The sequence below is a fragment of the Miscanthus floridulus genome, chromosome 1 (genome assembly GCF_019320115.1).
Source record: "Miscanthus floridulus cultivar M001 chromosome 1, ASM1932011v1, whole genome shotgun sequence".
Taxonomy (NCBI): Eukaryota; Viridiplantae; Streptophyta; class Magnoliopsida; order Poales; family Poaceae; genus Miscanthus; species Miscanthus floridulus.
Genome location: NC_089580.1, coordinates 111,271,676 through 111,294,584, shown reverse-complemented (window position 1 = coordinate 111,294,584; position 22,909 = coordinate 111,271,676). Strand labels below are relative to the sequence as shown.

Below are 22,909 nucleotides of genomic sequence, written 5' to 3'. Positions count from 1 at the left end.
CTAGGATCGATATACCACCATCTCCATACCATCGCTCAGTCGACAGGCCAACTCCCTCTTGGCACTGTCTCATGGCTTGTAGCCCCTGGCTACGTCCGACACTCTCTCACGGGGAAGAAGAGAAGGACTCATCTCACTATTTAGTTTAAGCAAAACCCAGGAAAGGTCCATAGCCAACAAGTCGGCATATGTATCGATCGATCAACCATACACTCTACAGAGGTTTTACATAACCACAAGATCTGCCTTATTCGCTGACCGTCGTCAACTGGGCTGATTCTAGCCGCTTGCTAGCCTAGGATAATGCCACTCTACCATTCAGCCCTGGTACACCCTAAGTCTAGTCTAGGGTGGCTAAAACTGTGAGTCATGAGCTGGGTCCACAAGGTCTCCATGAAGTCTCGGAAGGGTGTGGGGGAAATCCTACGCGCCCCGTACCTCCTTGCACTGTCCGCTATCAACCTAGCAGTAGTGGCAATATCCTACCAAGTAGTCCGGCCGTCCCACACCATATAGGGCGAGTGGTACGTAAGGCTTGCCGGTGAATCTGAGTACTAGTAAGTCCTTAGGGATGACCAAGCCAGAATGTCTTCATCAGGGTTTCCATTTACCATGCCACCACAGCACCTCCACCCCGGGCTCTCCCCATCATAGGATCACACCCAGGGCCACCTCATATTACCATTTACCCACCACAGGTATCCATTCCAGGGGTGCCCAGGTAGCACCTCACGGCAAGACTTGCCCTAGGCTCATCATATACTCCAACTTGGTCGACACAACCCTTACCCTCCATGCACCCAAGTCACACACGCATCACTCTCCCCATAGTCCAAATAACACTAGTTTCCACCACGCATCAATGTAGTACAAGCATAGTAGAAGTATAAGCAATGAAATATAGCAGCAAGCGTGTGTCTAGCCTAATAGCAGGGTAAGCAGGGGTAAGGTTGCATCAAGGTAAAGGCCATCAAGAAAGCATTCTACCATGCAAGTCCTATCATAGTGTGAATATAACAATAAAGTAAAGCATTAGCAGTTCTATTTTAGCCATGTGTAATAGGTGCTATGAGATTGGGTGGTATGTGGCACCTTCAGTGAAGTCATCTCCGTACTCCTCATGGTACTCTCAGTCCTTGTCCATCTGGTTCTCCTTCGAGTCTACAAACGATCGCATTATAGTCGCGTTAGCGACGTCTATAAAATAGCACAAAAAGCAATGAAAATTCAAAAGAGCCAAATGCACTCAAACATGGGTTCATTGCATAGAGCTTGATTTTAGATGAATTTTGGTCCTGGTCTTGTATTTTTCTGAGTTCGTATGAATTAGTTATGAATTTCCGAAGTTTCAATCATTTTTGAAAATGGGAAAAGGCTGAATTAATATCGTGCTGACACGTGTCACGCTCCTGTTGGTCCACGTGGCATGCTAACGTAAGCATGATGTCATCTTGGCTGTTTCATCCTCTGACAAGTGGGTCCCACATGGCGGTGCCACTGACATGTGGCCTCGGTCAATGGTCAACATTGATCGGTCAATGGCCAATACAGGCCGGGCCTCGATTGGGCTGGTTGGGCCTAGATTTGGGCCAGTCTTGTCCTGCCACATGGCTCATGCTGGTGCGGTCACATCGTCTTACTGGGCCACTAACGGGCTGTGATCCACGGGCGTAGGTGAGGCGCGGTTCATGGTGAACCCGCCTGCGTTGGTCCATAGACCGCAGAGCCGGTCTATGAAGGACTTGGTCCATTTACTCCTTTCCAGGGTTTGGTTCACGTGCATGATGTGGTAGCGGTCAAAGCTTGGTGGAGTTGCTCAAGATGTGGTCGACGTGGTCATGGTCGGAGCTCGGCGGAGCTGCTCGGGACGTGGTCGATGTGGTCGTGGTCGAAGCTCGGTGGAGCTATCGGGACGTGGTCGATGTGGTCGTGGTCGGAGCTCAGCGGAGCTGCTCGAGACGTGGTCAATGTGGTCATGGTCGGAGCTCGGCGAAGCTGCTCGGGATGTGGTCGACGTGGTCGTGGTCGGAGCTCGGCGAAGCTACTCAGGACGTGGTCGACGAGGGGAAAATCCCTTTCTCATCCCTGACGGGGCTCCCGCCGGCGGTGAGGTCACCGGCGAGCACCCACGGCGGCGCTAGCGTCCGATTAGGGTAGGCAATAGCTTCCCCGTGTCATGGCGACTGCGACGGTGGGGTCGGGGCGATGCCTAGGGCTTCCTAGGGCTCTGGCCACGGTGAACGGCGGCGTGGGTTCATTAGCGTGCATGGACAGGGCTGCAGTGGTAGCGAGAGCCTAGTTGGAGGAGCGTGTGAGCTCCACAGTGCTTCTATGGCCATGGTGGGCATGTTGAAGGAGCTCCTGGTGCTCCCAGTGGCTCTGACCACGGTGGTGGGGCAAAGCAGAGGCGGTGGCACTCCGACGAGGTGCGGTGCGGCAACGCAGGGCTTCAGTGGGCTTCTTCCTCGGCTAAGGTGAGCGCGGTGCGACTCTCATCATGGTGGAGCCAGTTGGGGTGTCAACGTCGCCTTTACCGCGACATAGAAGACGCGGTGGTCTCGCCATGGTTGTGCTCTTGGCCATGGTGAGCGTGTCCGTGCATGTGCGCTCCTATTCCGATGTACAACGTTATGGCTGGGGTCCTCCTTTTGGCTGATGGCAGCGCGCATGGCGCATCCTGGGTCTCGGCAAGCGTGGCCATGGCGGTCTCCCTAGCTAGCCAGTTGGGCTAGGCCGGAGCTCGAAGCTTCAGCAAGGTTTCGATCATGGCGGTTCACGTTCCATTTGGCTAGGGAGGTGGTCTCAGCAAGATGGCTCACCGTAGGGTTCGTGGCGGTAAGATGGCGGTGCGGTGGCGAGGCGAGGTCGTGATGAGGTGATGCAGTGCCATGCCGAGCAGCTACATCGCTGCAGCTGATCGGGGCAGCGCTCCTGGCTCTGGCGAGATCCTCCCTGCAGCGGCTTCCTTCTCCTCCTTGCTTCTCCCTCCTCCCTCTCTCTCGGCTTGACGCTGTGTGGTGCTATGCCACTAGTGGCGGCAGCGAACGGGCTGAGGGTTAGGGCTCATGGACGTTGGCTTTTATAGTCGAGCTCCAAGGGCTCCAATGGCGGACGGTGATCGGGCGGTGGTGATACGTGCGGCGCATCCGACGGCTCGCGTGCGGTAGCGTAAGCGCGGTGCAAGGGGGAACAAGGTCATGCGATTTGCATGACCTTGGGCCCGCGCCTACTCCGCAGTTAGCTCCCGGTCACGTGGTGGAGGGAGCGTGGGGAAGACAACGACGCTATAGCTGGGCGGCTAACAGAGGGGGCATGTTTGTCAGCTTGTCCTGATGCGGCGGCGTGCAGTGCGTGACAGCTGACGGGAGGGTCCGGCTCGTCAGCAGCTTGTGCGCGCGCGGGCGGTAGAGTGATGCTGGGCTGGCTTCATGGGCCGCGTGAGCGAGTGGGAGGGCAAGTGGGCTTGGCCGGGCTGGCTCGCAAGGCCAAGCAGGCTTGGGCTGCTGCTGCTCCCTCTTCTTTCCTATTTCCTTCTCTTTTTCTATTTCTTTTTCTATTTTGTTTTCCTCTCTCTTTTATTTGTTGCCAATTTGGTTAGGGTTTATCTTAAATATTAAGTAAGTTAAACATCACATAAGACAAAAGAATCCAAATCACAAGTGGGTCTAAGGATGCATGCATAATTTATTTATTTAGGAATTTAATTACACATGTGGCATAAAACCAAACTATGCTTATGATTTTAACCTAGTTGGGTCACATCCAATCCAAAACTAGGGTTGGGCTTCTACATGTGTCACTCAACATCACATAGGGTTAACACAAAAATTTTGTAGTTGCGATTTTTGGTGTGTGGATTTTTGGGTTGTTACACATTCTGCACACACCGAGCTATCTAGATGGATCGATTACTGAGGCTAAAGACGACGGCGGCACTCATGGCGGCACGGCGGACGCGGGTCGATGGCGAGCCACTAGTGGTGATCGAGACAACCCAAATTAGGGTTTTGCCGAGCTTCGACACTCTACTGCGATTCTAGCGCACACACAATCATGGCGAATGGCGGTCGGAGGCGGTCCGACCATGTACAGCGTGGCACGGCGGCGAGACGACGGCGATGGCCATGATGCTGTAAGGTGGCCTTACTGTGCTTGGTCAGCAACAAGGCGGGTTCGGTGAGGTGATGGGAACACGGTAGAGCAATGACTGCGGTGAGCGAGCGGTGTGAGCTGGTTGGCCGGCAATGGCGTCGGCGGCGAGCGCTACGCTGCTATGGCCGGAGGCACGAGTGAAGGAGGAGGCAAGGAGAGGAAATGAGAGCGCACGAGAGTGAATGGGCGAGCGCGGGGCTAGTGATTGCGCGTCGTGCCCCGATGTGGCCTGACCAACTAGGCCATTGGCGTTGTACGGCCGCCACGCGGCGGCCAGGTCCTACGCCAGTCGGCCACTGATGGCCAGGCCGAGTAGGCCATCAGAGCACACGCCCAAGCGTGACAGCGCCATTTGATGATGTTCAATCTCCTAATCCATGAATCATTAGCGCAAACTATCTTCACAAAAGTTGAAGATCTACATACCAGCTCTAACTTCTCTTAAAAGATCAAGGTCTAATTCTCAACGATTAGGAAGATACAACATCACAAAGTCAGCACGGTGAAACTGTAAACGCACTGACTTAGAAAATTTCTAAGTGTGGAAAACTTGTGTTTTGCTGATTTTTGTGAGCTCCAAATGACCAAGCTATGCACTGAATTCGCTCATGACCAAAAAATAAAAGTTGTTGCTCTACTAAAATACTACAACTTTGCTTAAGGGTGTTTTGCCATGCAAAGACTCTATGACATAGTTCAACCTAGGTCAAGCATACCACTTTAACATGATGACTTACACTATAACTAGGACTTAGAGGCCAAACTAGCCTTAGTCATGAATACCAAAGTTGTCCCCTAAGATATTCTAAACATGTTTAAGGTACTCTTAAGGTTCCACAATCATTTTACACATTGGTTACATGAAAACCCTAACATAAGTAAGGCAATTAAGTAATAACACATGCAATATAAGCTAACATAGATAGAATACATGATATGCTCATGCTCATGAATGATCAATGATGCTTGTGCTCATGCAATGTCAAGGTTAAATGCATGCTTAACACCTAGGGTGTTACAAGCAAGGCCGTCTATGATGCCACTGAATCTCGTCGGAAAACTCAACGAACAGCAGGAGGGGTTGAGAGAGGGGTAAAGGGTTGATAGATTAGTTTTTTGATGGTTGGATAGATGGGAACTCAATTGGCCATGAACCTCTCGTATTTATAGAGGGGTGTGGTCTTATCCCAGTAGGAAGCAAGTCAAAATCGTAATCTCCAGGTTTCCCACGTCAAAGTTTACCTAAAACCGACTTTTAGTCTTTACCAAGTCGGTTTTCTAGACACGAGTTGGCTTAGCCGACAGGGGGAGTCGGCTAAGCCAACTTTTGCGTGTTGGGTCAGCCCCGCGGGTTGGATCAAGGTCCAGTCGGCTTAGCCGACTTGGGCACTCAGCTAAGCCGAAAAGAAGAGGGGAGCCGGCCTAGCCGACTTGAAAGTCGGCTTAGCTGACTGGCTCAGCTCACCGGCGGCTCGCCGTCTTCTCCGCACGTTTTGTTCAGTATTTTGTCGCACCGTTTGACCTCTAATATGCCCATGATGTTTATAACTTGTTCATGGTGCCCAAAACCACCATGGGACATTTTTGGGTGTTAAGACCAGGTTACAAGCCTATAGACTTTGTGAAGACAAATGTTATGAGTTCCTTGTTTGCATAGACTCTCTCTTCCCTAGCTTTGCAGCTCTCCTCGAGCCTGCGTCCACCGTTCTTTTGCTTTGGTTGGGCAAAGCTCTCCTTTTTTTAGAATTACACAGTACAACATAGATGTCCATAACACGCATACACACTCACCCTTATGAACACACGTACGCAAACCCTACCCCTATAAGCACCTTCGAAGGACTGAGCCGGCAGATCTCGAGATTCACGAAGTCACCACTGGCGCCTCGCTGTCGACGGGGACATCACCTATCACTGAAAGCATAGCGCCGTTAAATCCTGGAATCAATCCAGGAAAATACGAGCACCCGTGCCAAGTCGAGGACCTAAGTGGGCAGATTCCACCACAACGAACCTAACCAACTGATCTATGTTTTTAATAAAATCCTACAACGGGGACCTGCCCTGCTGTATTTTACATTAAAAAAATCCCACACCACAAAAACACAATTAGGACTATGACCCACGTCAAGTCCTAAGGTACACCACTTGGGAGCATCAGCACACTCCTTACTCCCTAATTCAATGGCTCTAAGTGGATACATACACACTCTCAAGGTGGAGATTGAAGAGAAGATACAATTTAATCATCAAGGATGCTCAGGCACAATGCTAGGACTAAGGTTGTGGCTATATGTGTGTAGATTATAGCTCTATATAGTTTGTACAACTACGCCCACATATGTGGTACATGGACTACAGTGTCACGATCCTTGGAATTGAGAAGGAACACAGCAAGAAATTGGGAAGGATCGGAAAGATAAAATCAAGAATCAGAAGAACAGCAAGAACATGCGAGGAAGAAGACGTAACCGGGAAGAAGACGAGTTCAAAGGTTTCTTGTTTGTTTTTCATTCAGTTACAGACCATGGCATATATCTGCCGATAGCCACACACGCACACGTACTGGCCGAGGCCCAAGAGCATGCCGAGGCCCAACAGCCGAACGAAGCACATCAACCCAATAGGCCCAGCACGCACACACGTATCACTATGACAGGGCCATGACATACTCTCCCCCATAAGCAACAGATTGCCCTCAAGCTGTGAGCAGCATGTGACAGGTGCTTGGTACCCGTAGGCTTCATGGAGCTTCAACCATCATGTTGTAAAATTGAAGATTGAAGATGATGTTACTCAAACCTCCTGAGATACTTGAATGACCATCAGTACTCCTTGGAGTGGTGATTGTAGTATCAGCTAATGTATGAACCCAATCACCTAATGCCAACACTGTGGTAGAAGTAACTGACGCACACAAGCATAGTGTTGGTACCCGTACCCCTGAACTCCATCTGGACAAGCCAAACTCGACATACCCTGTCGAGTTTCATAGAAAATCATGGGGGCTTCCAGTTTACTCTCGCCATACCAGACAACAGTTCTTGCAGCTTTTACTGTCAGTCCATACTGCCAAGTCCCAAGTGAAATTGCCAATTTCATCATTAAGGTCAGAAGAGCTTGCTCTTTGACAGCACCATGACAGGCGACAGCACTGCATCATCTGAACACTGCTAGGTAAACCAACGCCAGCCCTGAAGAAGAAATGCATATCTCTTACTTGAGAAAATTTACCCGTAGGTGTCCATAGTGTAAGTAAGGAGTGGTGCTCCTCTCCTAGTAGCAACTTCTCATCAGATGACCAAAGAAGTATGTGGAAATCAACAATGAGAATGTAATGCTGCTTGCTGCGCCCAGCCCAATCAAGTAGCAAATGGACAAGGAGTTGTATATTCTGCACCTGCTCAACTGATGCACTTTGAACAGACCACCCTGTAGGGTGACAGCATGCAACCCATTGGCAAGAGCCTATCAATCCTCCCATCATAATGAACCTGTGAGGTTGCAAGCAGCTAGCTCCTCTTCTGTCAACTCCTTCATATATGCCAGCACTAGTGAGCTTCACGTGCAAGGCTGTAGCTTTCAGTGTGAGTCCACCATAATTGAGACCCCGCTCCTTTGGTGCCCAAACACAAGCTTCTTGATGGCAATAATAGGAAACGTGATCAAATTGGAATGAAGGCCATGGCATTGGCCTTATTCGTGCTCCAACATCCATCATACTTACTATCCAATTAAATAATGCTGGCCATAAAACCATAGTGTCGCTGACTGACATTTCCTCAAATGCTTTGTAGAACTCAGTCATATGGTTGAAGAAGTGTACGGTGATATCAATGCCAGTGCCATACATACTATCCCAACTGATCGTGAATAATTGTGATGAAAATCGTAAGGCTAGAACAGGAAACTCATATGCCTTCTCATCATAATGCTCAATGGCACAATGCTGTTTGAAGGAATCAGACAGACAAGGAGATATTACCTTGCACTCATCATGTGCATCAATGCTGGAGAATGGCTTGTGTTGGTCTGCTTTGCCTCGGCAAAAGACTGACCCATTGCAGTTTCTAAGAAGTAGCTGCATGCTGTGCTCCTTGACGTTGGGGAATTCTGGTCATTTTTGTGGCTGTGACAATTCTTCCAACACTTGACGGCTGCTAATGTGTCGATCTTGACGTTAGCATCCAGTCTAGGTAAGGAAATCTGCAAGGGCACCTCTAGAGCCAGAACTGCCTCAGACATGACCTCCACAAATTAGAACACAATTGCAGCACGATCGTTGTTGGTCTGGAAGCCACCCGCTGCTCCTGAGTAGGTGATGTGCAGCACAAATCCAACATGTTCTCGACTGCTCAAATACCCATGCCAATCTGGCAATGATTGCAATTCAATATTCAGAGATAGAGAGTTGGCTTCCAACAAGAAAATTGAGTTGGCAATGTTCTCGCCCTTCTGTCGCTTTCCACGGTCAAACACACAATCAGTATTATTGCTGTTAAACGCCCTTGTCCACGCTGATCAATAATGCTGCGTGAGTGTGGTTGCTGCAGGTGCTGACAGCGAGACAATTCATCGAACCCTTAGTGGGCATCGTAGCCAAGGATGTTACCTCGTCCCTGACCTGCCTCGCCCATGGCCCATGGCCTAACGCTGTGCCGTGCGGAACTGTGGTGCTGACGGGAAGAGGAGGACTCAAAGTTCGATGGCAAGGTGCTCCCGAGTCGCGTTGCTGAAGACGGAGACGGGCGCGTCCCGGTCGGACCCGATGGCGAGGTACTCTGGATCCACGTCGCTGTCGACGGAGACGGGCGCGCCTCGGTCGTTCTTGACGCAGACGTGCCTTGGTGCCCCGCGAGCATGGCGAGGTGGGCGTCGAAGTCAGCGAAGTGGCAGTCGACGGAGACGAGTGCGCCTCGGTCGTGCTTGACACAGGCATCCCTCGGGTACGCCGCGAGCGTGGCGAGGTGGGCGGCGAAGTCAGCGAAGCGGCAGTCGACGGCCATCCGGGCCATCCGGGCCATCCTCGACACATGTCGAGGAAGCACAGCCTGCGGAGCCCTGACTGCCCTAATTACTCGCCCGGTGACGGCGACGCTGCCTGCGGCTTGCGTGGCGCCCTCAACCACGGAGACGGCCGTGCATGCGTGTCGTGGCCTTGGCGCCCTCGTCATGATCTTCTTTGTCGCAGAGAGAAACGGCGGTGTCGGAAGCCGAAGGATGATGCGCGTCGGTGACATAGTCTCGGCCGACGGCAGGGCAGTGTACTCCGCCAGGGAAGTGGATGCCGTATTGCTTGCAGCGGTGGTGAATCCGATCGGTAAGCCGAGGAGGAGCACGGGCGCCGAAGAGGACGCTGCAGGCATGGATGGCGTGGTTGGGGTCGAGGTCGCCGGTGGAGTGGGTGAAGCGGACGCAGCGGAGGTGAATCCGATCCGTACGCCGAAGAGGAGCACGAGCGTGGCCGAGGACGCTACAGGCGTGGATGGTGCGGTTGGGGTCGAAGTCGCCGATGGAGTGGGTGAAGCGGAGGGCACCGACGGCCGAATCGGTGACGTAGCTGATGCAAGGATGCGACTCGCCGATGATCGAATCGATGGCATAGCTGAAGCAGGGATGTGACCCATCATGGCCAGCTTCTCCTCCATGTACTGCATCAACTCCGCCATTCTCTGAGAATGGGAATCGATGCCCAGAGCCAGTAAGGGCACGGCTCCTCCTGAGGGACTTCTCTGTTTTTTACTGAAAAACGGCTCTTTCAAGAAAACGTTTGGCAGGGCTCCTCTGGAGGAGCCGGAGCCGGAGAGGAGCCCTGCCAAACAAGTCCTAAATCGATGGACGTAGTAGGTGCTGACGATGATTAAGAAGCCGTGGGGCTCAACCAATTAAGTTGGGAAAAATTAGGGTTCCCAAAATCCAACACACTCTGATACCAAATGTCATGATCCTGAGTAGCTGTAGTGGAATTGAAGGAACACAACAAGAAATTGGGAATGATCTGATGGATAGAATAAAAAACCAGAAGAACAACAAGAACCATGCGAGGAAGACGATGTAACCAGGAAGAAGACGAGCTCAATGGTTTCTTGTTTGTTTTTCACTCAGTTAAGTTACGGACCATGGCATATATCTACCGATGGCCACACCCACGCGTACTGGCCGAGGCCCAAGAGCATGCGAGGCCCAAGAGCCGAATGACGCACATCATCCCAATAGGCCCAGCACGCACACAAGTATCCATATGACAGGGCCATGACATAGAGTGACCCGCACAATGAAGACAAAAGCATCAATGGTGTCACTGGTGAGCAAAACGACGACCCCCCAAGTGTCCGGCACACCAAGGATTACAAGGGTGGTTCGGCTAGAACATGCACTTCCTCATAATCTCTACTTTAAGGTCCAACCTAGCAATAATCACTCAATAACAATGTACTTAATGCCTTGGATTGATCAGTTTAGTACTTTCGTGGCTTGGAAGTCTTCTCGAGTGCCTATGCCTTCACCTGGACTCAAGCAACCTCAATTGACCGGAGGAACAGATATAACTAGCCCAAACCAACAAACTAGCTACTTTTGTGGTTTGGAAGTCTTCTCAAGTGCCTATGCCTTAACTTACTCCAACACCCTCAATTGGCCGGTGGATGTGGCATAACTAGCCCAAACCATCAAAGTAGTTGTTGCCAATGATTGTGAAAAACATGAGCACCGGATGAACCAGTGGTTCATAGGCACCATCACCAGATCATATAGGTTGTGTGGACTCTACACATTGCTATAGTACATCGGTGGTTATCTCCGAGGGGTTACAACAAAGACTAAAAAACTAAGCTAGCCCAGATTTCCAATCGACTTAGCCCAAGACCCTGTACCTTGAAAGCCCTAGCGAGCGTCCAGAGATGAGCTTCTAACTTTAGTTTTCTAAGTGTAGTAGAGACACTTGGAGAGTCTCCCTCAAACACACATGCATTCCGCTGCTTCCAGAGCATCCAGGTACCCAAGATGATGAGGGTGTTAACCCCTTTTCTTTGGTATTTGCTAAATCTTTTGCTAGCTCTCCGCCTAGCACCGTATCATCTGTCTTCACATTTCAACCATGCCACATCATCATTAGTTGTTGGATGTTGCAATCACTGTGCAATACTGTGGTTGTAAACTCTGCTGTTTTCATCGGACCTTTCAATCTTTGGTTTTTCTCTGGCTTTCGCTTTTCACTCTTCCCAAGACATCTTCTGGTTAATACTTCGACGCAATATTTTTCTTTTCCTTCTCCTTTGCTACCATGCAATACTTGGTCCTCTTCTTTTCTTCTCCATTAATCCTTTGGTCTTATTTCTTCTTTCTACCATTGTGCATTACTATTGTTTTATACTCCATTGTGTGCATCCTCATATTCACTGAACCTTCTTGTGCTTCACTCATTCTCTTGATTTTACATGATTTACTTCTATCTTCATCCAATCTTTGTGGCATCCTTTTGCTCAGCATCTTTATACCCCCTTCCTCCATTCCAAATTAAAGTCCACTTTGGCTTTGTCCTAAACTAAACTTCTCCAAATTTAAACAAGTTTCTGGGAAAATATAGTATCATCTACAAGTATAAATAAATGCACTTGCAAAATATATTTTATGGCGAATTTAATGAAACTAATTTGATGTTGTATATGTTGGTGGATTTTTTTTATAAACTTGATCAAAGCTAAAGAAATTGACTTCAGACAAAACCGAGGTGAACTATAATTTTAAGTTGAGGTTGTATTAAACATATTATAAACAAACATGTTAGTCATAATGAGTATATTTCCACTTAGTCACCAGAATCACAAGTCATGGCTTCTTAGGGTCATATTTGCTACACTAGGCGAACATTGCAGGATAGATCATTCCTTCCCTCCATCCTTGTTTCAGTTTTGGTTGTGGTCATCTTCAAAGTTGGAGGTGATCTCCTCTGGACTTAGCACTGCGGCATGGATTTCAAGTCAGTGTAGCTTTTACAGATCTGTGATGATTCCTTGAACTCTACGAAACGACCTGATGGCTTAGAGTAGGATGAAGGTGGCTAGCATCAAGTGATGGCAGTTCTGCAACCACAAACACCACATGGTTATGTACATGCACGTGATGGACAAGGTTTGCATAAGAAAAACGATGAAGGGACTACATGAGCTAGAGTTTTGTTGGTGGGATGAAGGCACTCATCGAGATGAACTTAATATAGTCAGTGAGTGGTTGTCATTGTCATCGATGAAGAAGAGGATGCAGGTACAGTGATGTGATTCTCTTGGCAGCGACTATGCCGTGTTCCTTGTCTATTTAGCGTCAAAATATATCAAACACGGGTCTTGGAATTGTTCATTTAACTCAAAGGAATACAATATTTTAATCGTACAAAATGTTAAGAGTTATCATTTGAAGATTGCTATTGTTAGAGCTTATACCCTTTTGTGATAGTAAATTAAAGATATTAACCACAAAGGAAACATTCCTCTGAATCACTAACATCTGCTGCTACCAGCCAAAAATGATACTCAAACTTCTTTTTTCTCAAACACTCAAGAGAGCTGAGTATCTCTGTATTAAAGAAGAGGAAAACGATCAAGATACAAATGCCAAACTCATGCCAAGTAGGCCATAAATCCACCCACATTAATAAAATTAGGATATAAGGGGAAAATGCCACAAATGGAAATAAAGATGAATTAAAAGAGACTGGGACTATCGTGGTCAAAGGGCTCTTTAACCTGATCAAAGGCCAAATGGCACCAAAACTGCTTGTGAGTCATACAGTTAGTGGACCAAAAACAATTTCTCCTTGAATGTGCACCTCAAATTCAGGGCTTCAAATGGATCTCCGAAAAGTCATAAAGTTAAGGCCAAATATTTCTGGCGTAGAAAATGATTTTTCTCTGTTTGTTGCTTTCTATGTAATGATGAGTCATATTAGCCTTGGAGTCAGACTTTTTCTTAGCTTTCAGGCTTTCTTCCAAAGGTGGTGGGCAGAGAAAATCCCAAACATTCAGGCAATAGTCCACAAGCTGGTTGATTCGGGTCAGCTAGAGTTCATGTATGGAATGTGATTTTCCTTATTCTCTTTTGCTTTGTCTTCATATTGTTTTCCTTTCAAAAATTACTGGTGGATATCACGATTCAGAAATGGTGGATGGTGCATGCATGATGAAGCTGCTGTCCATTATATTGACATGATTGATCAGACCACGCTTGGTCACCGGATGATCAAGAAACAATTCAACAAGACTCCAAGAGCTGGCTGGCAAATTGATCCTTTTGGACATTCTGCAGTTCAAGCTTATTTGCTTGGAGCAGAGGTAACTACTATTAACATCATATTTTCAATGAAGCCATTTTCACCAAAACCAGTAAAGCAGTATGATAAGCTCCTACATTTTTCTACACAGAAGATACAATTCTCATAAAACACAAATTATCATTTTTCAGTCTGGCATTGCAAGCACATGATATACTAATTAAAGTTATTCAATGAATGCTATATTTGTACGGTGGATGCAAATGATAAGCCTTAGTGATTTTCCTGTGTTTAATTCTCAATACAGCAATATCAGCTATTTGGAGTCGAAAATTTGGGAACTTTGAACAACTCAATTATGCATATATTACACTCCTGCCCAAAAAGGAAGAGGCCACAAGGGTCAAAGATTTCCGGCCAATTAGCTTGGTTCACTCATTTGCAAAACTAGTTATAAAACTTTTGGCCAACCGGCTTTCGGGGCGGCTGGACCAAATGGTGTCACCCAATCAGAGTGCATTCATTAAAGGTCGTTTCATACAAGATAACTTCATGCTTGTGCAGCAGACTGCCCGATACCTTCATCCGCAAAAAGAAACCCGGATTTTACTAAAATTAGATATCACAAAGGCCTTGGCCTTTTTTATTGGAGGTCATCAGACACTTGGGCTTTGGACCTATTTGGTGTGATATTATTAGTGGGTTGCTATCCTCTGCCTCCTCAAAAGTGCTGCTTGTTAGTTTGATCTCCACATATTGGCCCAACGGTCAATTAGGACCTTGGATCAGCGTCCTGATCGGAGACGCCCAACAGCTCCATGGTTGGTGGGCCCCCGTCGCACAACACCATAAAAGGAGGTGGGGGCTGGGGCTCTATCTACGAGGTTCACTTGAGCAGCTGACACCCCACCTCTATCCCAACGCTAACCAATCAAGAGAGATGGTGCTGCCAGCGACGGGAAGCCGCCACCGACCTCACCATCGCCTCTACATCGCCACCACCGCGCCTACGCTGCTACGACAATAGAGGCTACGTCGTTGTGGCACCACGGCTGCAATTGCCCTAGGGCGAGGTACATCAACAGTTCCCCATCTAAGAGCAGTTTATCCCCTGATCTACGTTTTAGAGGTACTGTGCTCCTAACAATGGTATCAAAGCATTGTTAGGATCATAGTAGCTCTAAAACATAGATCAGAGGATAAACTGCTCTTAGATGGGGGAACTGTTGATATACCTCGCCCTAGGGCAATTGCGGCCGTGGTGCCGCAACGACGTAGCCTCTATTGTCGTAGCAGCGTAGGCATGATGGTGGTGATGCAGAAGCGATGGTGAGGTCGGTGGCGGCTTCTCGTCGCTGGCAGCACCGTCTCTCTTGATCGGTTAGCGTTGGAATAGAGGTGGGGTGTCAGCGGCTCAGGTGAACCTCGTAGATAGAGCTCCGGCCCCCACCTCTCTTTATGGTGCTGTGCGACGGGGGCTCACCAACCACGAAGCGGTTGGGCGCCCCTGATCAGGGCGCTGATCCAAGGGCCTAATTGATCGTTGGGTCAATTGGTAGAGATCAAACTAGCATTCTTCTCTTTGATCTCACCTTATTCCTTAAACTTGACTTACTTACTTTATTTTGTTCCCATTCCATCATAAATCGGTGCTTAGAGCGTGCCTCATCGTCGCGGTCTGTTGCCATTAGATTAAACAACTACAACACACCCTTCTGTTTTGAAACAGATACTCAACTAGGCCCTTAGTATCCAGAAATCATAGGCTTTCCAATAAACTCATGTCGACTGTGTGTTCTCTGAACGTACTGGGTGGTTAGCCTTTGGTAAGAGGATCCGCAAGTACTTGCTCGGTACTTATGTGCTCAATGCTTTCGAAATGAGTCAGTTTTTCTTTTTTCCGGTAAATGTTTATTTCCTAGAAATTGATTAATGGCTCAAAAAATAGCAAAAGAATTTTTCGTATGGGTAAAGTTCACAAATTATGTTCTGAAGTTTTCTCTACAAAGTTCAATGTTGATATCTTCCAATTAAATGTGAATCAACGGGAGAATTTAATTTGAAGAGCAGTTGTATTTAGTGAATTATGATTATGTTTATCCTCTAATTAAATTAGAACCAATGGGAAAATTTAAATTAGAGGAGTAGTCCATTTTGTTTAAGTAAGATTACGGTATTGTCATTTTCTGACCAACGTTGATGATGACAATATTATAATGAATTTAAGTTTGACGTTTAAATCTCTGTTAAATTTTATACTAACGTGATCAAATTTTCGGAGAGCAGATAAGGACCAATAAATATTCCTGAACTAATAGAATGTATTTTATTAACATGTTTTCGCTGCAATGAAGTTGATTATCTTCTAATTAAATTTAAACCAACGGGAGAATTTAATTTTGAAGAGTAGTTATATGGATTCCATGTTAATTTATGAGATTTATGCATTATTTTTATTTTTTGCCCAACGGTGATGTAGAATTGATGCAGAAGCATATTGTCTATTTTATTTTAACCGACGAGATCACTCGGCTGCATGCCAATGGGCTGCAATACTGGGGTACGTGAATGAAAAGGCTTGAGTCAAGCCAGTTCAGGACAAATTTTTGTTAGTTTACTAATTTTCTGATTAAATTGGAACCAATGGAAAGATTTAATTAGAAAATAAAGTATAAGTGAATGTTTTAGTCATCATGACTAAGTTTTCGTATAGATGTATCCCACATGGGGAGAAGTTTTGGCATAGTACTTATGCTAGTCCATCCTACATGGTGGGAGAAGTTTTGTGATGATTCATATGTTTTTTATCTCGCATAGCGAGAAAAGTTTAGGTAGCTCTTATGCTATCCTAGTATTAACCATGGCACAATAGAAATGCACCATCATAGTAAATACTTATCAAAGGACAAGGAAAATATACAAGTGTGACTTGCAAAAGTACCGCTAATGAAAGACCTCGTTGAGTTTTTAAAGTGAATTAAGGAAAGTGTACTCCTAAACGGATTAAGAAATAACTTTGTTTACATGACACAATCTTGTGAATTAAGTAAGTTATAAGTGTCTCCTCGTTTACAGGCTTTCTAAATAGTTATCGAAATTATGACAATAAAGTTCAAGCCATATTTTGAGGGGGAGAATATTAAGATCAATTAAGAAAAATACTCTTCATTAAGAGTGAGATAAAGATCAGTTAACAAAGATACTATTTATTAAGAGTGAGATAAAGACCGTTTGAGGAGTACAACGGTTACAACAATAATACCCCTAAGCAGATAAATAGCTAAATTTCTGGACCTTTTAAAGTTCCGACAGAAAAATAGCGTAGTCAGTCTCAAAGATGTTAAGATGGTGCTTAAAGCGCCATATAAGATTTTAACAGATTAAACCTAAAATAAGATATTTGAAGATACACTATCTTTAGAAAAAGATAGGAAGATCTGGGGGAGCATGGTATATAGAGGTATGTAGAGACCTAGGACTTGAAGAGAAGCGAGATTGCATGCTCACTTCAGTGATTCAAAAAACAACGAATCTCTCAATACCTATTGATGTTGTATGACTTATACAACACCTGTTGTTGGCTTTTCGAAGAAAATGAATAATGTAAACAAGGATCTTATAATACAGGAGCCTGTAGAATCAATTGCCTCTTGGCAATGAAGAGCAACAACAGCCCATATAAAAGTGCCAGTAGCTGAGGCCCCAGAAGGTCTCAAAGAATTAGTAAACCAGTTTTCTAATGACTATGAAGTCTATGTTAGTAAAGAAATTCAAATGAAGGGTGATTTCATCTCATTTGAAGAAGCCATGAGAAGCGTTTACTCGTTTAAATAGCTAGAAGCTATGAAAGTTGAAATGAATACCGATGTTTGGGACTTAGAAGAAATTCGTAATGGAGCCAATACAGTAGGTTGTTAATGGGTCTACAAGACAAAATGTGACTCCAAAGGGAATGTAGAAAGATATAAAGTTAAAATAAATTCGATGAATACCAACGATATTTGAGACTTAGAAATCATTCCTAATGGAGCCACAACAGTAGGTTGTTAATGGGTCTACAAGACAAAATGTGACTCCAAAGGGATTGTAGAAAGATATAAAGCACGACTTGTGATAATATGCTTTATGCAAAGAGAATGAATAGATTACAATGAGAGTTTTCTCTCCAGTCTTATGTAAGAATTCTTTTAGAATCATAATGGTGTTAATAGCACATTACGATTTAGAGTTACATCAGATGGATGTAAAGACGGCATTCCTCAACGGGGATTTACATGAAAACGATTACTTGACACAACCCAAAAGGTTTTGTCTTGGAAGAAAAGAACATATGGGATGCCGCCTATAGAAATCTATTTATAGGTCAAAAGTAAGTCTCTAGACAGTAGTATTTGAAGTTGATGAAAACATAAGAAAGTTTGGGTTTTAAAGAAAATGAGAAGGACAATAGCGTTTATGCAAAGCTCAAGAATGGAAAATTCACTTTCCATATCCTGTGAATAGATGACGTTCTACTCATTAGTAGTGATGTTAATCTATCATTGTTGAAGAAGAAGTTTTGTCCTCAAGTTTCAATGTGAATGATTTTGGTAAAGCGTCATTGATTCGAGGAATCGAAATTCACTGAGATAGAAAAAAATAGGGTATTAGGACTATCGCAAAGACATACATAGAAAAGATTCTAAAGAAATAAAGTATGCATGCGAGTAAACTTACGTCTGCTCCTATAGTCAAGGGTAATAGATTTGGGAACTTTAAGTGTTCCAGAAACCGATATGAGATCGATCAAAAGAATATGGTTCCATATGCTTCTGTTGTTGGAAGCTTGATGTGTGTACAAGTACAAGTAAGAACTTACCTTGACATAGTTTATGTATCTAGGATATTTTGGCAGAAGTCCAGTTTAGATATAGATCACTGGAATTGAGTTGAGAATGTCTTATAATTTTGTAAAGTATCATAGGTCTCATGCTGAGTAAGAAAGAATAAGTACTCTCAAATAGTTGTGGGTACAAATGTTAAGTTTTGGCGAGATGTGTAGTGAAATCCACAGCAGTTGCTAACATTCGTAGTTGGAGTATTATTATAGAAAAGCTCCAAAGAAATAGTTGTGGTGCCATCAGTGATGCATACTATAGTATAGCTTGACATGAGGCTTAAGGAACAAGCAAAAGGAGGTTAAGAGAATTTATACCCGGATTTAATAATGGTAGATAACAGCAATAATCATTTAAAGTAAGTTAACTTCTATGACAACAAGTCAAGTGTGTTGTCAAACACATTGTCACTAAAGTATATGTTGTAAAGGAGAAAATCCAGAATCATTTTAAAAGCATTGAGCACATAAGTACCGAGCAAGTACTTGCGGATCCGCTTACTAAAGGCTAACCACCCAGTGCGTTCAGAGAACACACAGTCGACATGAGTTTATAGGAAAGCCTATGATTTCTGGATATTAAGGGCCTAGTTGAGTATCTGTTTTAAAACAGAGAGGTGCGTTGTAGCTGTTTAATCTAATGTGAATAGACTATGACAATGAGGCACGCTCTATGCACTGATCTGTGATGGAATGAAAACAAGATAAAGTAAGTAAGTTAAGTTTAAGGAATAAGGTGAGATCAAGGAGGAGAATGTTAGTTTGATCTCCACCAACGGTCAATTGGGGCCTTGGATCAGCGCCCTGATCGAGGGCGCCCAACCGCTCCACGGTTGGTGGGCCCCTTCGCACAGCACCATAAAGGGAGGTGGAGGCCAAGGCTCTATCTATGAGGTTCACCTGAGCCGCTGACGCCCCACCTCTATCCCAACGCTAACCGATCAAGAGAGACAGTGCTGCCAGCGACGGGAAGCCGCCACCGACCTCACCGTCGCCTCTGCATCACCACCACCGCGCCTACGCTGCTATGACAGCAGAGCCTTTGTCGTTGCGGCACCACGGCCGCAATTATCCTAGGGCGAGGTACATCAACAATTCCCTATCTAAGAGCAGTTTATCCCCTGATCTATATTTTAGAGGTACTGTGATCCTAACACAGCTCAACGGCAGCCCTGGAGAAAGAATATTACATCAACGGGGACTTCGCCAGGGTGACCCACTGTCCCCAATGCTCTTCATATTGGTCATGGATGTCATGTGTTTTATGTGCAAGAAATCATCTGATTAAGTCTTGTTGCAATCACTCGCGAGACAGGCTTTGCAACACCGCATTTCCCTATATGCTGATGATGTGGTGATTTGCTTACGGCCTTCAGCTAGCGACATTGGTACCACTTTGGATATCCTCCAGCTTTTTGGGGACGCCTCCGGGTTGACAGCAAATGTGCAGAAGAGTAATGTCTTCCCCATACAGTGCTCCGCAGAGGACAACACCACTATACAAGAATATCTCCCGTGCCAGTTATCTGATTTTCCCTACAAATATCTAGGAGTTCCCTTGGCTTTGCGCAAACCAACTAAGCAGCAGCTCCAGCCAATAATTGATCGAATTGCAGACCAGCTCCCTGGTTGGAAAGCAGACCTACTTACTATGGCAGGAAGGAAAGTATTGGTTCAGTTTGTATTGACGTCCATGCTGGTATATTTGGCTATGGCAATGGATCTTCTCCCTTGGGTTCTCAAGGCCATTGATAAAATCAGGAGAGCTTTTCTTTGGAGAGGAAGAAAGGATGCAAGGGGTGCCCATTGCCTGGTGGCTTGGCCTAAGGTTACCCGGCCACCTGAACTTGGAGGACTTGGGATTTCTAGTTTGCAGCAGCTAGGATGGGCTCTCCGGATGCGATGGTTGTGGCTGCAAAAAACTGAACCTGATCGGCCATGGGTGGCCTTCACGATTCAATTCCACCCCTCAGTAAAGGCTTTCTTTGCGGTGTCCATAATTTTGGAAGTTGGCAATGGCAGGAACCCTCTGTTCTGGACTGGCCGATGGTTGCATGGTCAGAGCTTAGCTCAACTTGTGCCTAACCTCTATGGTTCAGTGCCTAACAAAGCAACGAAGAGAACAATTTTTGAAGCAATGACTGAGTTGAGATGGGTTCGAGATATTAGGGGGGCTAGTACAGTGGCAGTTTTGGCAGAATATTTCAGGCTGTGGGATATCCTTTCAGAGGTGGTATTGCAACCTGATGTTGATGACTCTCATGTTTGGCAATTTTCTGCCTCAGATTCTTATTCAACAAAATCAGCATATGAGGGGTTCTTCAATGGTGCTGTACAGTTTAGGCCATGGGAAAGAATTTGGAAGAGTTGGGCAGCGGGCAAATGCAAGTTTTTCATGTGGCTGGTGGCGCATAATAGGTGCTGGATGGCAGACCGCCTTGCCAAAAGGGAGCTGCCACACCCTGAACGTTGCCCGCTGTGTGATCAGGCTGAAGAAACAATTAACCACCTGCTAGTATCATGTGTATTCTCCCGCCAAGTGTGGTTCAATATTCTTCAGAGGGTCGGCCTGCAGGACCTTTCTCCCCAGCCCGAAGACATCTCCTTTGATGACTGGTGGGCAGGCACGAACAGTGGAATCGATGGTCAGGCAAGAAAGGGTCTGAATTCTCTCATCATTCTAGGAGCATGGTCTATTTGGAACCACCGTAACAGATGTGTGTTTGATGGGATTTAGCCTAGTCTTAATAGGATTTTAGCTGCAGTTAAGGACGAACTACACCTCTGGAGTCTTGCCGGAGCTCGAGGAGTTTCCCATCTCCTTGCTCTAGAGCCAGCCAACGGGTGAGTTCTGCTAGTACTAGTGGTCAAGGGTCAGGTCTTTGTCTAGAGAGAGACGGTTTGTGCCTTGTGAAGTGTGTTGGGGTGTGTTTGGTGTTGTAAGGGGTTTCTAAGCCCCTGTTTTTTCTTCTTAATATAATGATACGCAGCTCTCCTGCGTGTTCGAGAAAAAAAAAATTCTCAATACGTCTTTTCTTAACAATCAACATGTTACTTTGCAAAGCATATGAATATAACATTTCCATACTATATTGCAATTGTAGCTTGGCTTCGATTCTTTGCATTTTGCAAGAATCGATTACCAAGATAAGGAAAAGCGTAAAGCTGCTAAAGGCTTAGAGGTTATATGGCGCGGCTCAAGAACTTTTGGTTCATCCTCACAGGTTCTTATTGTTCCTTGCCTACAATTAGTTTTGCCTATTCCATTCATTAGCACAATGGATCAAGTTTTGATTTTGTGAAGGGAATTTGACTGTATGGTTAAATTTCAGATATTTACAAATGTATTTCCTGTCAATTATAGCCCTCCAGATGGCTTTGGCTTCGAAGTTTTGGATGAAAATATCTTGCCTGTCCAGGTACACTTACACAACCATTTCCTTGCTCCTCGAACCTTACATATATCTTAGTTTCAAATTTGTAGGATGACATGCTGATGTTTGACTATAATGTCGAAGAACGAGTTAATGATTTTGTTGCTGCAGCCATAGCACAGGTAAACTTTCAATATTGTTGCCACAGGCCGTAGTTCACTAGAGCAATTAATTATGCTTTGTTCAAACTAAAAAACGTGGTTTTAACTTCTGATAATCAGGCAAATGTTACGCGTACAAACCACATAATGTGGACCATGGGAGATGATTTTAGTTATCAGTATGCAGAATCTTGGTTCCGGAATATGGACAAACTTATCTATCACGTGAACAAGGTATTGCTGATTTTAAACTGAAGCTGGCAAGGATGACCTGAATCTCAAGTTTTGATACACAGTTTTCATGTTCTGCCGTCATTTTAATTTACCTTTCTGCAATGATACTACTACGTACAACATTTTTCTGTAAGAGGCTGCCTAAGCACATTAGTCATGTGTAATATGCCACGGTTAATTGATATCATGAAGCCAATAAATTAGAAAATAATGCCAGGAATGCTGCAGGATGGCCGAGTGCATGCGCTGTATTCTACTCCATCCATTTACACAGATGCAAAACATTTGTCAAATGAATCTTGGCCAGTAAAATATGACGATTATTTCCCGTGAGTCCTTGAATTAATTTAATTTGAACAGCATGAAAAATTTTATGCTAAAAAACCATGATGCCCTTGTTCTACCGTAAATTGCAGCTATGCTGATTCAAAAAATTCATACTGGACTGGGTATTATACAAGCCGTCCAACTTTCAAACGATATGTTCGAGAACAGAGTGGTTATTACCTGGTATGAAATTCCCTCTACAACTACATGACTCATGGTGATGTCTACACATTATATAATATATGAAGAATCCTAGAAAAATTTGGGAACCTGATATTTGTTTACAGGCTGCACGTCAAATAGAATTTTTAGTGGGTAGGAGTTCCTTAGGACTGTTCACGGCCAGCTTGGAAGACCCAATGGGAATTGCCCAGCATCATGATGCAGTTTCAGGTACAGCAAAACAACACACGACAGATGACTACTCGAAACGCCTTGCTCTTGGAGCATCTAAGGTAAATGTTTTTCCCTTTCAAAATGGTTGTTACAATTTTCTTCCATTTTCCCTATGAAATTATGA

General features: G+C 45.4%; 1 protein-coding gene across 3 annotated transcripts in view; it reads left to right on the top strand.

Moving 5' to 3' along the window:
- Nucleotides 1–22,909, top strand: part of LOC136538919 (alpha-mannosidase-like) — a 100,545-nt gene that overhangs the window by 26,603 nt on the left and 51,033 nt on the right. Inside the window, exons 3-11 of one of the 3 annotated variants that reach the window (XM_066530847.1) lie at nt 13,128–13,216; nt 13,304–13,478; nt 21,398–21,517; nt 21,626–21,712; nt 21,778–21,849; nt 21,949–22,062; nt 22,291–22,391; nt 22,479–22,572; nt 22,677–22,844. In XM_066530847.1, the coding sequence (XP_066386944.1) occupies nt 13,128–13,216; nt 13,304–13,478; nt 21,398–21,517; nt 21,626–21,712; nt 21,778–21,849; nt 21,949–22,062; nt 22,291–22,391; nt 22,479–22,572; nt 22,677–22,844 (1,020 nt within the window). Of the gene's footprint in view, nt 1–13,120; nt 13,217–13,303; nt 13,479–21,397; nt 21,518–21,625; nt 21,713–21,777; nt 21,850–21,948; nt 22,063–22,290; nt 22,392–22,478; nt 22,573–22,676; nt 22,845–22,909 lie in introns of all 3 variants that reach the window. The other 2 variants (XM_066530860.1, XM_066530855.1) reach the window with 2 other exon arrangements.